The 13,833-nt window shown below is 35.5% G+C and overlaps 1 protein-coding gene across 1 annotated transcript; it reads right to left on the reverse strand.

Moving 5' to 3' along the window:
• Positions 1-7,315: 7,315 nt before the first annotated feature.
• Positions 7,316-7,966, reverse strand: LOC127123471 (uncharacterized). Its single transcript, XM_051053688.1, has one exon. The coding sequence runs from the start codon at positions 7,964-7,966 to the stop codon at positions 7,316-7,318; it is 651 nt and encodes a 216-aa protein (XP_050909645.1).
• Between the last annotated feature and the right edge of the window lie 5,867 nt (positions 7,967-13,833).

Here is a 13,833-nt window from a genome sequence, read left to right on the forward strand (position 1 = left end):
CTGTACGACCCACACCAACAAACTTACACACCTGACACCTCAACATCAAACCCCCAACAACATTGTCAGATTGGATACACACAACCCCCCGTCCGTAAACGTTCCGTTCAATCATCATACAAACATACAACCAAAACATGCCATACACCCAATCCCAATACCAAGAGCATACCTCATACCACCACCAACAAATTGACCATCAACCTGAGACCCAACATTGCTTCGCACCCACCACATCACCCTACCAAAGCCGCCTTAGCCAGAACACTCAACGATCATTCAACACCAACCGCCCCTCCTCCTACCATAGCCAAGAAGCCCAAACCTCACAAAACCAAAACCTCCAACAACCCTATATATACCAAACACCCCAACAACCTTTCCAACCTTTCCTCGACGCATCATTCACACATATGTCTCCATTCAACCGTCCTGGTCGCCCACCAATGAGTCAACCACAACCCAACTACTCTGGCATGGGTCATGAACTCAGCTACGGCGGTACACCCTCGATGCATACTGAAGACTATGCCGACTTATCTGACTACCTAAACAGGGCATCTCTTGTAATTGGTAGTGACGCTCCTGGCCCCTCAGATGCTCAAACACCATTAGTAAATCATCAACGTGGGTTAGGGCCACGGGCTAGGGTAACTAGGGGATGTGGGACCAGAGGTCTGTTAGGTGATCCCGGTCATCACCATTAGGCTTATTTGTGTAAATGTAAAATTTTATTAATATCAATTGGTCTTATTTTAAAATTATGTATGACGTAGACCATTTAGCCAAAAAATTGCATTTTACACTAAGGTGTCAATCCAATTGGCGCCTCCTTTGTAAAATTACACATGGGCGCCAATTGGATTGGTTAGGGCATGTGCCCTAGCCAATCCAATTGGCACCTCCATTCAATCTTTAAGAGGAGACGCCAATTGAATTGGCGCCTCCTCCTAAAAGTGAGGTAGTTTGAGATTTTTTTTGAAACCAGGGGTATTTTGGGAATTTCCTTGAAAAATTGGGTTATTTTTTAAAAATTTCTTGAATTGCTTGGAGATAAGAAACTAATGTTTATTGAAGTTTTGTTATTCTATTTTCTCATAAATTGTAGTCCAAGTTAATGGCTTTTTGTCTCGATAAATTAATAAATATGTTAATATTCAATTTTAGTCTCTCTAAAAAGTTTCTTCGAACAATGGTCCTTGCAAATTTTTTCGTCTTTAAAATTGGTTCCTCCTGTTAGTTTTCACTAACGGGGGCTTACGTGGCATGCCAAATGTGTTTTTTTTTCTTTGAAACATAATTTTTATTAAATTAATTTTTTTTATATATTAAAGACAAACGCTGAAACCTTAACTCATTTACACCGTCTTCGTCTTCTTCAACTCCACTTCGTCTTCTTCAGCTCCACTTCGTTTTCTTCGTCTTCTTCTTCACTGAATCCTAATTTCTTTTCATTCTTCTTCGTCTTCTTCAACTGCACTTCGGTCACTGCAAATTACTGATAGTATGTCCTCTTCATCAAGGAGAAGCAAATCAGTATCATATCATTCCACAAGTGTGAGCAATCGTCCAAGAAGAAGGTGTGGGTGTAATGCTCGTATGATATCATGCCATTGCAAGAACACACGTAATAAAGGAAGACTTTTCTAGAGATGTCCATTTTGGAAAAATGAGGAAACTTGCAATTTATTCATTTGGGATGATGATATTGCACAAGGAAATGATGTTTATGAAAGTGTAGATGAAGAATGAAGCAAAGATGAGAGTAACGCGAGGAAGATGCAATTTGCTAAAACTTTGAAGGAATTGTATGAGTCTTTGATGAAGAAGAACAAGATATTGCATATCAAGATGAAGTAAGAGGCATTTTCTGGAAAGCTGAAGTCAATTTGTCTTGTATTTTCGTTTATGGTTAACATATACTTGTTATTGAAGTGTAAATGTTGGAATGCTTTATTGTTGTTCTTCTAAGTTTGTAATGATGTTTAATTGATGCTGAAATGTTATTAATTTCTTGTTCAATTATGTAAAAATTATGTAACGCAGTTCGGTTATGCAATGTACTATAATTTGGAATGACCTATAATTTGGTTTAATTGATTTGGTAAGTTTTGTAACACACTAAATTTTCCTTGCGGAAATTTAAAACATTTATCAGAGAAAAACAATTCAACATGCAATTTAGGATACTACACTACAACATACAATCAACCTGCTCAATCGAAGAGACATGTAACACTTGACATTTATAAAAATAGTAGTAATAACCACATGTCTGAATGTTAACTTTTATTAAATAGTAGTGAAACATCAATAACAAACAGTTAACTCAACATATCCAACATCAACATAACATGTCATTATAAGGAATATTAAAACATAACGAAAGACACAATGTTCCCAATTCCCCGGTGTTACACATCAGAGCAGATGTCGACACAAAAATAAAATGGAAAACATCATCTTCCACTCACATCTGAGCTCCTACTACAGATCATCTACATGTTACCCACGTGGAGACAACATTCAAACAGAAGGGGTGAGATATCATAATTATATAAAGGAAAACATGATAATAAGTAAGCATTAGATTATTACATGCACATCACCCATTCCACAACATAATTCCACACAACCGATATTCACAACATAATAACAACATAACAATCATCTGACATAATAACAACATAATCAATCATCAACATAATATCAAATGCAACTAATATACAATGCAATGAGACTCAACAACTCGACTCAATGCATGTGGTACCAATACGTGAACACTCAGGTTCACCGCTTTGATCCTCACGTCCTAGGATCAAAGCCACAAATTCGTTACCATCACCTCCGTTAACGTCTCACTAATTTCATCACCTTCGAAATCAGTTATCGGCCTAATCCACACAATGGGATTTGAGGCTCACCAACAACTGACCATCTGTCCAACAACATGAATGCATGCAACCTATTATACATGCAACAACAATATCATTCACAATGACCCACCACCATAGTCAATGTACACCGCCAACACTGGCTATCATGCATCAAAAACATGTTATACAACTCAATATTATCAATATACAACATAAAAAGCAACAATAATGCATTTAAAGTTATGCCACACAGCCACAGAAACATTACAATGCATTTCCACACTGTCATACAATAAAAGATTTATTTTCAGGTACTAAAACCAATTTTAAATGAAATTACACGCTCTCAGTTTTCTGACGCTTCAAACGACACTCGAACCGGACACTAAAAACAAAAGTTATAAATTTTTAAAGTTTTCAAGAAAATGCTCCCAGTGTAACCGGTTACCCCAAAACCAGTAACCGGTTGCACTACACCCTGCAGTGCAACCCATACTACCACACACACACGGTAACCGATTACCCAAAAACCGGTAACCGGTTACACCCCCTCCATAGCTTCTATTTCACAAGGTAATCTGTTACTCAAAAACCTGTAACCGGTTACACCCCTAATTTTTGCGTAGAAACGTGCTTTTTAAGAAATGTAACCGGTTACTCAATTTCTGGTAACCGACTACACCGTCGCAGAAGCACTTTTCTGCAACTTTTTCAAAACGAAAATTACTTGAAATCCATCCCAAAACCCATTTTTTCTTACAAAACATTTGTACTATATTTTAACATGAAAAAACTCTTTTTCAACGTTCAAAACCCCAACTTATTTACACCGAAAATATTCATAAATCAGTTCCGACTCTAACTCGAATCAACATCAACCATACAACATTGACAACAAGCAATCCAATCAATTTTATGATTCTAACAGCAACAATTCATCATTTCAACATCAGGCACAACATCATCATACACACCATTCAACAATTAACAAATATCACAATGATCATGAACATAGAGAAGAAAAACACAAAACCTACATGACATAATTTACCCACCATCATCATATTAATCCTTAGATAATAAGAACCCCACCATTACCTTAGAGTTCCTAGCAATTGATTCTTTGACCTTAAACAATGGTGAATTCTCCTCTTGACCCCAAGCGTTTTCTTCTCCATTTCTCAATTTCTTCTCTTTTTTCCCCAGATGTTACGTTCTCTGTGTTTCTATCTCACAATCCCCTTTTCTATTTTTATTATAACTCTGATTATTTTATTAACTTATTATATTATCACTATTTTTAATAATAATAATAACCCATTTTAATTAAATTAATATTAATCTAATATTAATTAATTTACTAAATAATAACTAATATAATTAATTAGTTTTACTCACCACACCACACTTTCTACACTTTTGCTCACACAATCTCCAATACCTTAATTTATATAATTTTAAGGCAACTACCTCACACCAGGGGTAACCAACACATCAAAACACCAATCAGCACAACACAACCACAACTATCACATAATTAAATTACGAAAAATAATTTAAATAAAATCGGAGCGTTATAACTCTCTCCTACTTAGAACATTTTTGCATGATGCGAACAACTCTGGATACGACTCTCGCATCCTGCTTTCCAACTCCCAAGTCAAATTTCCTCTGGGAGCACCTTCCCACACTACCTTTAAGAGAGCAATTTCTTTGCCTCTCAACTGTTTTAGTTCTCGATCATCAACCCTCATAAGCAGAGCCTCAACTGTAAGATTATCCCTCACCTGAACATCTTCCATTGGAATCACATGCGACAGATCCAGAACATACTTCCGAAGTTGTGAAACATGGAACGCATCATATAGATTTAACAAATTCGGTGGCAATGCCACTCTATAAGCAACAAGTTCAGCTCGCCTGGATATCTGATACAGACCAATAAATCGAGGAGTAAGCTTCCTCAACTTCAAAGCACGTCCTACACCGATCACCGAAGTGACTCTCAAGAATACATGGTCTCCCTCGCGAAACTCAAGATCCTTTCTCCTCTTATCATGGTAGTTTTTCTGCCTACTATGTGAAGCTTTCTTCTTCTCCCGAATCAACTTCACCTTCTTAATAGTCTGTTGGACAATCTCAGGTCCTAGCATTACACCCTCATCAGATTCATGCTAATACAAAGGTGTCCTGCCCTTCGACCATACAAGGCTTCAAAAAGTGCCATTCCAATACTACAATGGAAACTGTTATTATACGTGAACTCAATCAACGACAAATGACTATTCTAATCACCTCCTTGCTCGAGAACACGAGCTCTCAATAAGTCCTTTAATGGCATGACTAAATGATCCTCTCTGTCTGACCATCGGTCTGCAGATGATAAGTTGAACTCAACCTCAACTTCGAATCTAAAGCTTCCTGCAAACTTTCCCAAAATCTGGAAGTGAACCTCATATCTCTATCTGACACAATACTCAACGGAACTCTATGCAACTTCACAATCACACGGATATCTCTGCCAACTTTTGCATAGAAAAACTGATGTTAATCGAAATAAAATGGGCCAACTTTATCAGTCTATCCACAATCACCCAAACGACATCATTCCCTCTCGGAGTATTGGGAAACCCCATCACAAAATCCATAGAAATGATATCTCATTTCCATTATAGAATATCCAACGGTTGCATCAACCTTGCAGGTTCCTGATGTTCAACCTTTGACTTCTGACAAGTCAAACAAGCATAAACAAACTGAGCCACATCTCGCTTCATTCCAGACCATCATAAGATCTTCTTCAGATCTTGATACATCTTAGTAGCTCCTGGATGAAAACTCAAGCTACTTCGATGACTTTCTTCTAAAATCATCTTCTTCAACTCAGTTTTGTCAAGAATACAAATTTTGTCTCTGAACCTCAACACACCTTGTTCATCCACTTTGAAATCATTACTTTCAGTCTGATTACTTCCAACCATCAAGTCCACCAACTTCACATCCAACTTCTGACTCTCTTTAATGTTATTAAGAAAACCATTGTTGATCTTCAGCATACCCAACATCACAATCTACGGTGCCAACTCACAAACTAAACTCATGTCTCTGAATTGTTCAATCATTTCCAACTCTCTAACCATCATAGCATACATATGCAAAGACTTCCGACTTAAAGCATCATCCACGACATTCGCCTTACCATGATGATAATTTAAACCAAAGTCATAATCCTTTAAGAATTCGAACCATCTGTGTTGTATCATATTTAATTCCCTCCGATCAAATAAGTATTTCAAACTCTTATGATCACTAAACACTTCAAATATGGAACCATAGAGATAATGCCTCAAAATTTTCAATACGAACACCACCGCAGCAAACTCCAAATCATGAGTAGGATAGTTTCTCTCATGAATCCTTAGCTGTCGTGAAGCATAAGCCACAACCTTGCTATCTTGCATTAGCACACCACCTAAACCCATCAACGACGCATCACAATACACCACAAACGGTTCATTCAGTTCTGGTAAAATCAAAATCGGAGTTGTAGTCAACCTTTTCTTCAACTCTACAAAATTGTTCTCACAACGAATGTTCCACACAAACGGTTTACCTTTGCAGGTCAACTGAGTTAACTGAAGTGCCAACTTGGAAAATCCTTCAATAAATCTACAGTAATAACCAATCAAGCCCAAAAAGCTTCTAATCTTTGTCACCGACTTTGAAGCCTCCCATTGTAGAACTACATCTACCTTGGATGGATCCATAGCAATACCACCACTTGAAATAACATGACCAAGAAAGCTAACCTCTTTCAACCAAAATTCACACTTCGACAACTTATCATAAAGGTTTTTCTCCTTCAACACTTGCAATACAACTCGCAAATGCTTAACGTGTTCTTCTTCTGATTTAGAATAGATCAGAATGTCATCAATAAATACCACAACAAAACAATCCAAGTAAGTATGAAAGATACTATTGATGTACTCCATAAATACTCCAAGTGCATTAGAAACACCGAACGACATCACCAAATACTCATAGTGTCCATATCGAGTTCTAAATTTCGTTTTTTGTACATCTCCATCCTTAACTCTGACATGGTGGTAACCTGACCTCAAATCAATTTTGCTAAACACACGTGCACCCACCAACTGATCCATCAAGTCATCTATACTCGGAAGTGGATACTTGTTCTTAATCATCACTTTATTCAACTGTCGATAATACACACGCAACCTCATGCTAATGTCTTTATTCTTTAACAACAACATCGAAGCTCCCCAAGGAGACACACTTGGTTTCACAAATATCTTCTCTAGCGGATCTTCTAATTATTTCTTCAACTCTGCTAACTCCGATGTAGACATCCTGTATGGTGCCATAGAAACAGGTCTAGTACCAGGGACAAGATCAATAGAAAATTCCACCTCTCTCTATGGCGGTACATCTGAAATGTCATCTTGAAACACCTCTGGAAAATCCTGCATTATCTTCAATTCATCAATCACCACCTGACTCTTAGCAGATAACGTTGCGAACAACGTAAACACCTGAGCTTCCTTTTCCAAAAGCTCATTCAACTCTCTAGTATATAAGGAACCAACTTCTTCCTCCTCACCAGGAGTAAGAAACTGCACCGACTTGTTATAACAATTGATATGAACACGATTGAACTCCAACCAGCTCATCCCCAAGATAACATCGAGATTCTCCAATGGCAAGCAAATAAGATCAACTCCAAAATCCTTATCAAAGATTAATAGAGGACAATTTAAACAAACTGAAGTAGTAGTCACCGAACCCTTAGGAGGAGTTACGATAATCATTTCTCCATTCATAGAAGACACAACAAGGCTTAGCCTTTTCACACAGTCAGCAACAATAAAAGAATGAGTAACACCAGTATCGATAATAGCAATCAAAGGCGTATTATTAATATAACATATACCTCTGATCAACCTGTCGTCACTGGAAGTCTGAGTCCCCATCAGAGTGAACCTATTTCGTCTAGTTAAAGCTTGCTTAGGCTTCGGGAAATGAGTGGTGATATGTTCTGGTTCACCGTAGTTGTAGCAAGTTACCATATTCTCTTTGCAATCGACAACCAGATGTCCTGACTTCCCACACTTGTAACACTTCTTCACATCACTCTAGCATTCATTGACACGATGACCCAACTCACTGCACCTATAGCACTTAAAAGGAGTAGGAGCACCTCCCTCACTTGGCCTCTTACCATCAGCAGCTCTCTGTTTACCTTTTTTCAGCTAGAGCACTATATGGCTTCCCACAATTCAGATTCTGCTTTCCTATTTTCTCGCTCAGACCCTTGTAGTGAGCCGGCCGAGCCTTACTATCATCTTCGTAAATTCTATAGTTATTTACCAATTATGTAAACCTCCTAATTTGTTGGTATCCAATCGCCTGCTTAATCTCAGAACGCAAACCATTCTCGAATTTGATACACTTCGAGAACTCAGTAGTCGCCTCACTATAATGAGGGTAGAACTTAATAAGTTCCACAAAATCTGGCAGCATACTCAATAACCGATAAGTTATCCTGCTTCAACTCCAGAAATTTAATCTCATTCTTCCCACGAACATCCTCAGGAAAGTACTTTCTCAGAAATTCCATGCGGAACACAACCCAAGTTACAACTTCATTTGCAACATCCAACACCTGACGAGTGTTGATCCACCAGTCATCAGCTTCCTCAGCTAACATATGCATACCGAATCGCACCTTCTGTGCTTCAGAGCAATCCATCACTCTGAAAATCCTCTCAATCTCCCTTAGCCAAGTCCGTGCTCCATCAGGACTGTACCTACCCTTGAAATAGGCGGATTGTTCCTCTAGAACTTCCCCAAATATCAGAACTCGTCGTTCCCATAAGCATTAGGTTGATTTTGTACAGCCTGAGCAACAACCTACAAAGCATCAGAAATAGGAACATCGTTTCTTCCATCCATTTTCTGTTTCACACCAACAACAACAATGGTTAAAGAGACAACATTGATAGTATTCAACTGTCACACCATACCGACTCAACAACTTGGCCGAATAGACCAACCAGGCTCTGATACCACTATGTAACACTCTAAAATTTCCCCGCATAAATTTTAAACATTAATCAGAGTAAAACAATTCAACATGAAATTTTGGATGATACACTACAACATACAATCAACTTGATCAATTAGAGAGACATGTAACACTTGACATTTATAAAAAATAGTAGTAATAACCGCATGTCTGAATGTTAACTTTTATTAAATAGAAGCAAAACAACAATAACAAACAGTTAACTCAACATATCCAACATCAACAGGATATGTCATTATAAGGAATGTTAAAACATAACAAAAGACATAACATTCCCAATTCTCCGGTGCTACACATCAGAGCAGACGCCGACACAAAAATAAAACAGAAGACTTCATTATCCACTCACATCTGAGCTCTTACTGTGGATTATCTGCATGTTACCCACGTGGAGGTAACATTCAAACATAAGGGGTGAGATATCATAATTATATAAAGGAAATCGTGATAATAAGTAAGCATCAGATTATTACATGCATATCACCCATTCCACAACATAATTCCACATAAGTCCACATAATTGTTATTCACAACGTAATAGCAACATAATAACCATCTAACATAATAAAAATATAATCAATCATCCATACAATATCAAATGCAACCAATATACAATGCAATGAGACTTAACAACTTGATTCAATACTTGTGGTACCAATACGTGAACACTCAGGTTCACCTCTTCGATCCCCACCTCCTAGGACCAAAGCCACCAATTTGTTACCATCACCTCCGTTAACGTCTCATTGATTCCATCACCTTCAAAATTATCTATCGGCCCAATCCACACAGTGGGATTTAAGGCTCACCAACAATTGACCATCTGTCCAACAACATGAATGCATGCAACATATTATACATGCAACAACAACATCATTCACAATAACCTACCACTATAGTCAATGTACACCACAAATACTGGCCATCATGCATCAAACACATGTTATAGATCTCAACATCATCAACATACAACATAACAAACAACAACAATGCATTTAAGGTTATGTCACACCGCCACAGAATCATTACAATGCATTTCCACACTGTCATACAACAAAATATTCATTTCCAGGTACTAAAACCAATTTTAAATGAAAGTACACCACTCTCAGTTTTTTAGCGCTTCAAACGACACTCGAATCGGACATTCAGAAAAAAAGTTATGAATTTTTTAAGTTTTCAAGAAAATGCTCCCAGTGTAACCGGTTACCCCAAAACCAGTAATCGGTTACACTACACCCTGCAGTGCAACCCACATTCTCACACATGCATGATAACCGGTTACCCAAAAACCGGTAATCGGTTACACCCCCTTTTTCGGTTACTCAATTTCTGGTAACTGATTACACTGTCGCATAAGCACTTTTCTGCAACTTTTTTAAAACAAAAATTACTTGAAATCCATCCCCAAACCCCATTTTTCTTACAAAGCATTTGTACTATATTTTAACACAAAAAATACTTTTCAAATGTTCAAAACCCCAAGTTATTTACACCGAAAACATTCATAAATAATATCTGACTCTGACTCAAATCAACATCAACCACACAACATTGACAACAAGCAATCCAATCAATTTCATGATTCTAACAACAACAATTCATCATTCCAACATTAGTCACAACATTATTATACACACCACTCAACAATTAACAAATATCACAATGATCATGAACATAGAGAGGAAAAGCACAAAACCTACATGACATAATCTATCCACCATCATCATGTTAACCCTTAGATAATCAGAAGCCCACCCTTACCTTAGAATTCCTAGCAATTGATTCTTTGACCTTCAACAATGGTGAATTCTCCTCTTGAGCCCTAGCCTCTTCTTCTCCATTTCTCAGTTTCTTCTCTTTTTTCCCAAATGTTACGTTCTCTTTGTTTTTATCCCACAATCCCCTTTTCAATATTTATTATAACTCTTATTATTTTATTAACTTATTATATTATCACTATATTTAATAATAATAATAACCCATTCTAACTAAATTAATATTCATATAATATTAATTAATTAACTAATATAATTAATTAGTTTTACTCACCACACCATCCTTTCTACACTTTTGCTCCCCCCCTCCCACATTTTAATAACATTAAAATCAAACTCAAGGTCAATCATTTTCACTAAGTCACGGGCTTAAAAAAAGATCAATAATGGGGATCTTGACTACTAAATGCATGTACTTCCCCATAATCATATCTTATGTTAGGGTCTTTTGCAAAACAACCATTTGTGTAGAACAACCTTAAATTTATCCATTTCATGTACAATAAATTGACTTAGGTTTAAAATTTCTAAATTAGGTCAAACAAATACGGTATGCAGTAGATATACTACTTATATACGGATACAGATACAAAATCAGTATTATAACAGAATAATGATTTTTTTATCTAGCCCTACCATTACTAAATATACAACAAAGTGAATTACTTGGGAACACATGCGACTAACTAGGACCACACTTGCTTGCAATTGAAAGGAGGGAACAAAGGCAACGACAAAGTTGTTATTGGGACCACGCGAAAAAAGCTCTGTTTCAGGACCACACGAAATTTTTCAACGCAGATGAAGGGTTTGTTGTTCTAGGGCCTCTCTCTCTCTCTCTCTCTCTCTCTCTCTCTCTCTCTCTCTCTCTCTCTTTGGAGTTGTTTAAGTTTATTCAAGATGGTAAGTATTATATGATAATCTGATAACGTTATCAACACATCCATGTTGGCGAATTAGTAATAAAAATATCCATGTGAGCAACATAAAGATGTTACAGGTAAGCCTCCATTAGTGTAAACTAATGAGAGAGACTAATTTTAAGGACAAACAAATTTGCGATGATCATTGTTTGAAGAAATTTTTTAAAGAAACTAAAATTAAATATTGACATATTTATAGGAACTAAAAACATATTTAACCCAATAAATTATTATCCGATTACTATCTAGGCTGCTCCACAAACTTATTAACAACATCGCTTCTTTTATTTGCATTGATATACTTTCATTTTCTTCTTCCCTGATATTCTTAATGACAAGTCGGTATAAGCCTAAACTCATGTACTATTTTAATTACCATTCTATAAAGAATGAGATGAACTTCTTTTTGTCATCATGAAAAAATGTTTTATTTACTACTTGTTATCTCATATCAGCAACTGACAGATTTGTTAACAAACCTCTTGGACCTTTTACCTTTTCATAATTTTGTAACCAAAGGGATTAACTATTGGATATTATTATTAAAGGATGAAAAGTGTGATAAAATAATGAATTGAAGAACACCAGCATTATCGAGTCTTTGCAAAAGTGTCTTGATATCTTTCTCTATTTTATTTCGTATATATATATATATATATATATATATATATATATATATATCCGTAAATTTAAGAATAAATATAAGAATTGGCTTGAGAATATAAGAATGAATATGAATCCTTAAATTTAAATAAATGAGTGAGAAGAGAGAGAATTTTGAAAATAAAAAATATAATATTTTAATTTAAATCATTTATTTGAATAATAGAGGAGAAAGAAAGTTCATAGAGAATAAAAATGACACATGAGTCACTTAAATGATGTTTTAATCTTATGATTCAGATTCATTCTTATGTTCTCACATAAAAATATTATTATATATATATATATATATATATATATATATATATATATATATATATATATATATATATATATATATATATATATATATATATATATATATATATATATATATTACAATCCATAATAACTAATTAAAATTCATAATGACTAATTTTCTATTCTATAAAAATAAATTATTCACAATAAAGACAAATATTAATTCCTCTTTAACACCTCCCTCAAATTGATACAGTTGGTCAAAGAGCATCAATTCTTTAACAAGAAATTGATGTTGTGGACATGGAATAGCCTTGGTAAGAATATTTGCGATCTACAACTGAATACTAACATGAGGAAGTGCAATCAGTCAATCATCTTAGGCGTCACAGATTGAATGACAATCAACTTCTATATGCTTTGTGGTTCATAAAAAAATGGATTTGCAACAATTTGAATGTCACTTGTATTATCAGCATAAAGTAAGTTGGTTGCGTTTGGGGAAATACTAAGATTGAGAATGAGAAACTTTACGAAATAAAATTCAATTATTAAAAGCGATTAAGTCTTTATTTTGACTCGCATACTTATACCTATTGAAGAACTATGTATTAATGAATTACTAATACATCAGAAAACTACGACGAATTAACAAGGTCACTCTACTGAATTCCTTGGTGTACAACTCACTAATTTACACAATAATTTCACAATTCCTTAGCTCAATTCAGAGTTAAACTATGCATTATAAGTGTGTTAATTCAAAGGCCACAACTTCTAATACCCATTCCTAGTTAATTACAAAGTTGAATAATTGCCCAAGATCGGATCGGTAGACTTACTGTCAATAATCCCTACTCAACTGATATCAATTTATACATTCGTCAATACACAAAAAAACATTAAAATCAAGAACAATTAAATAATTACAATAACATAAAATAATTCAATTAATCTCAAATAGCCATTTGATCCATCAAGGTACTAGTAGGTTTCTCTCAAAAGACCTAATACAAGGAACCAAACTATTCATAGTGCATGTAATAATTATCATTAGTTTAGATGGAGAGTACATAAAATTAAAGAATGATAAATGTCTTTAATGACTTCCACAACCCTCAAAATCATTGCTTTAGAATTCCAAGTTGTCACTTTCTCTATAAAAAATTTGGAACCCTAAAAAAGTAGGTAGAAAACCATATTCACAGCAATTACTGCATGTCATACCTGTAGAGTATTGCGCT

Source organism: Lathyrus oleraceus, chromosome 2, assembly GCF_024323335.1.
Source record: "Lathyrus oleraceus cultivar Zhongwan6 chromosome 2, CAAS_Psat_ZW6_1.0, whole genome shotgun sequence".
Lineage (NCBI taxonomy): Eukaryota > Viridiplantae > Streptophyta > Magnoliopsida > Fabales > Fabaceae > Lathyrus > Lathyrus oleraceus.

Bases quoted from the DNA above. Each gene is read 5' to 3' on its own strand.
- LOC127123471 (XM_051053688.1), bottom strand. From the start codon at position 7,966: ATGGTAACTTGCTACAACTACGGTGAACCAGAACATATCACCACTCAT.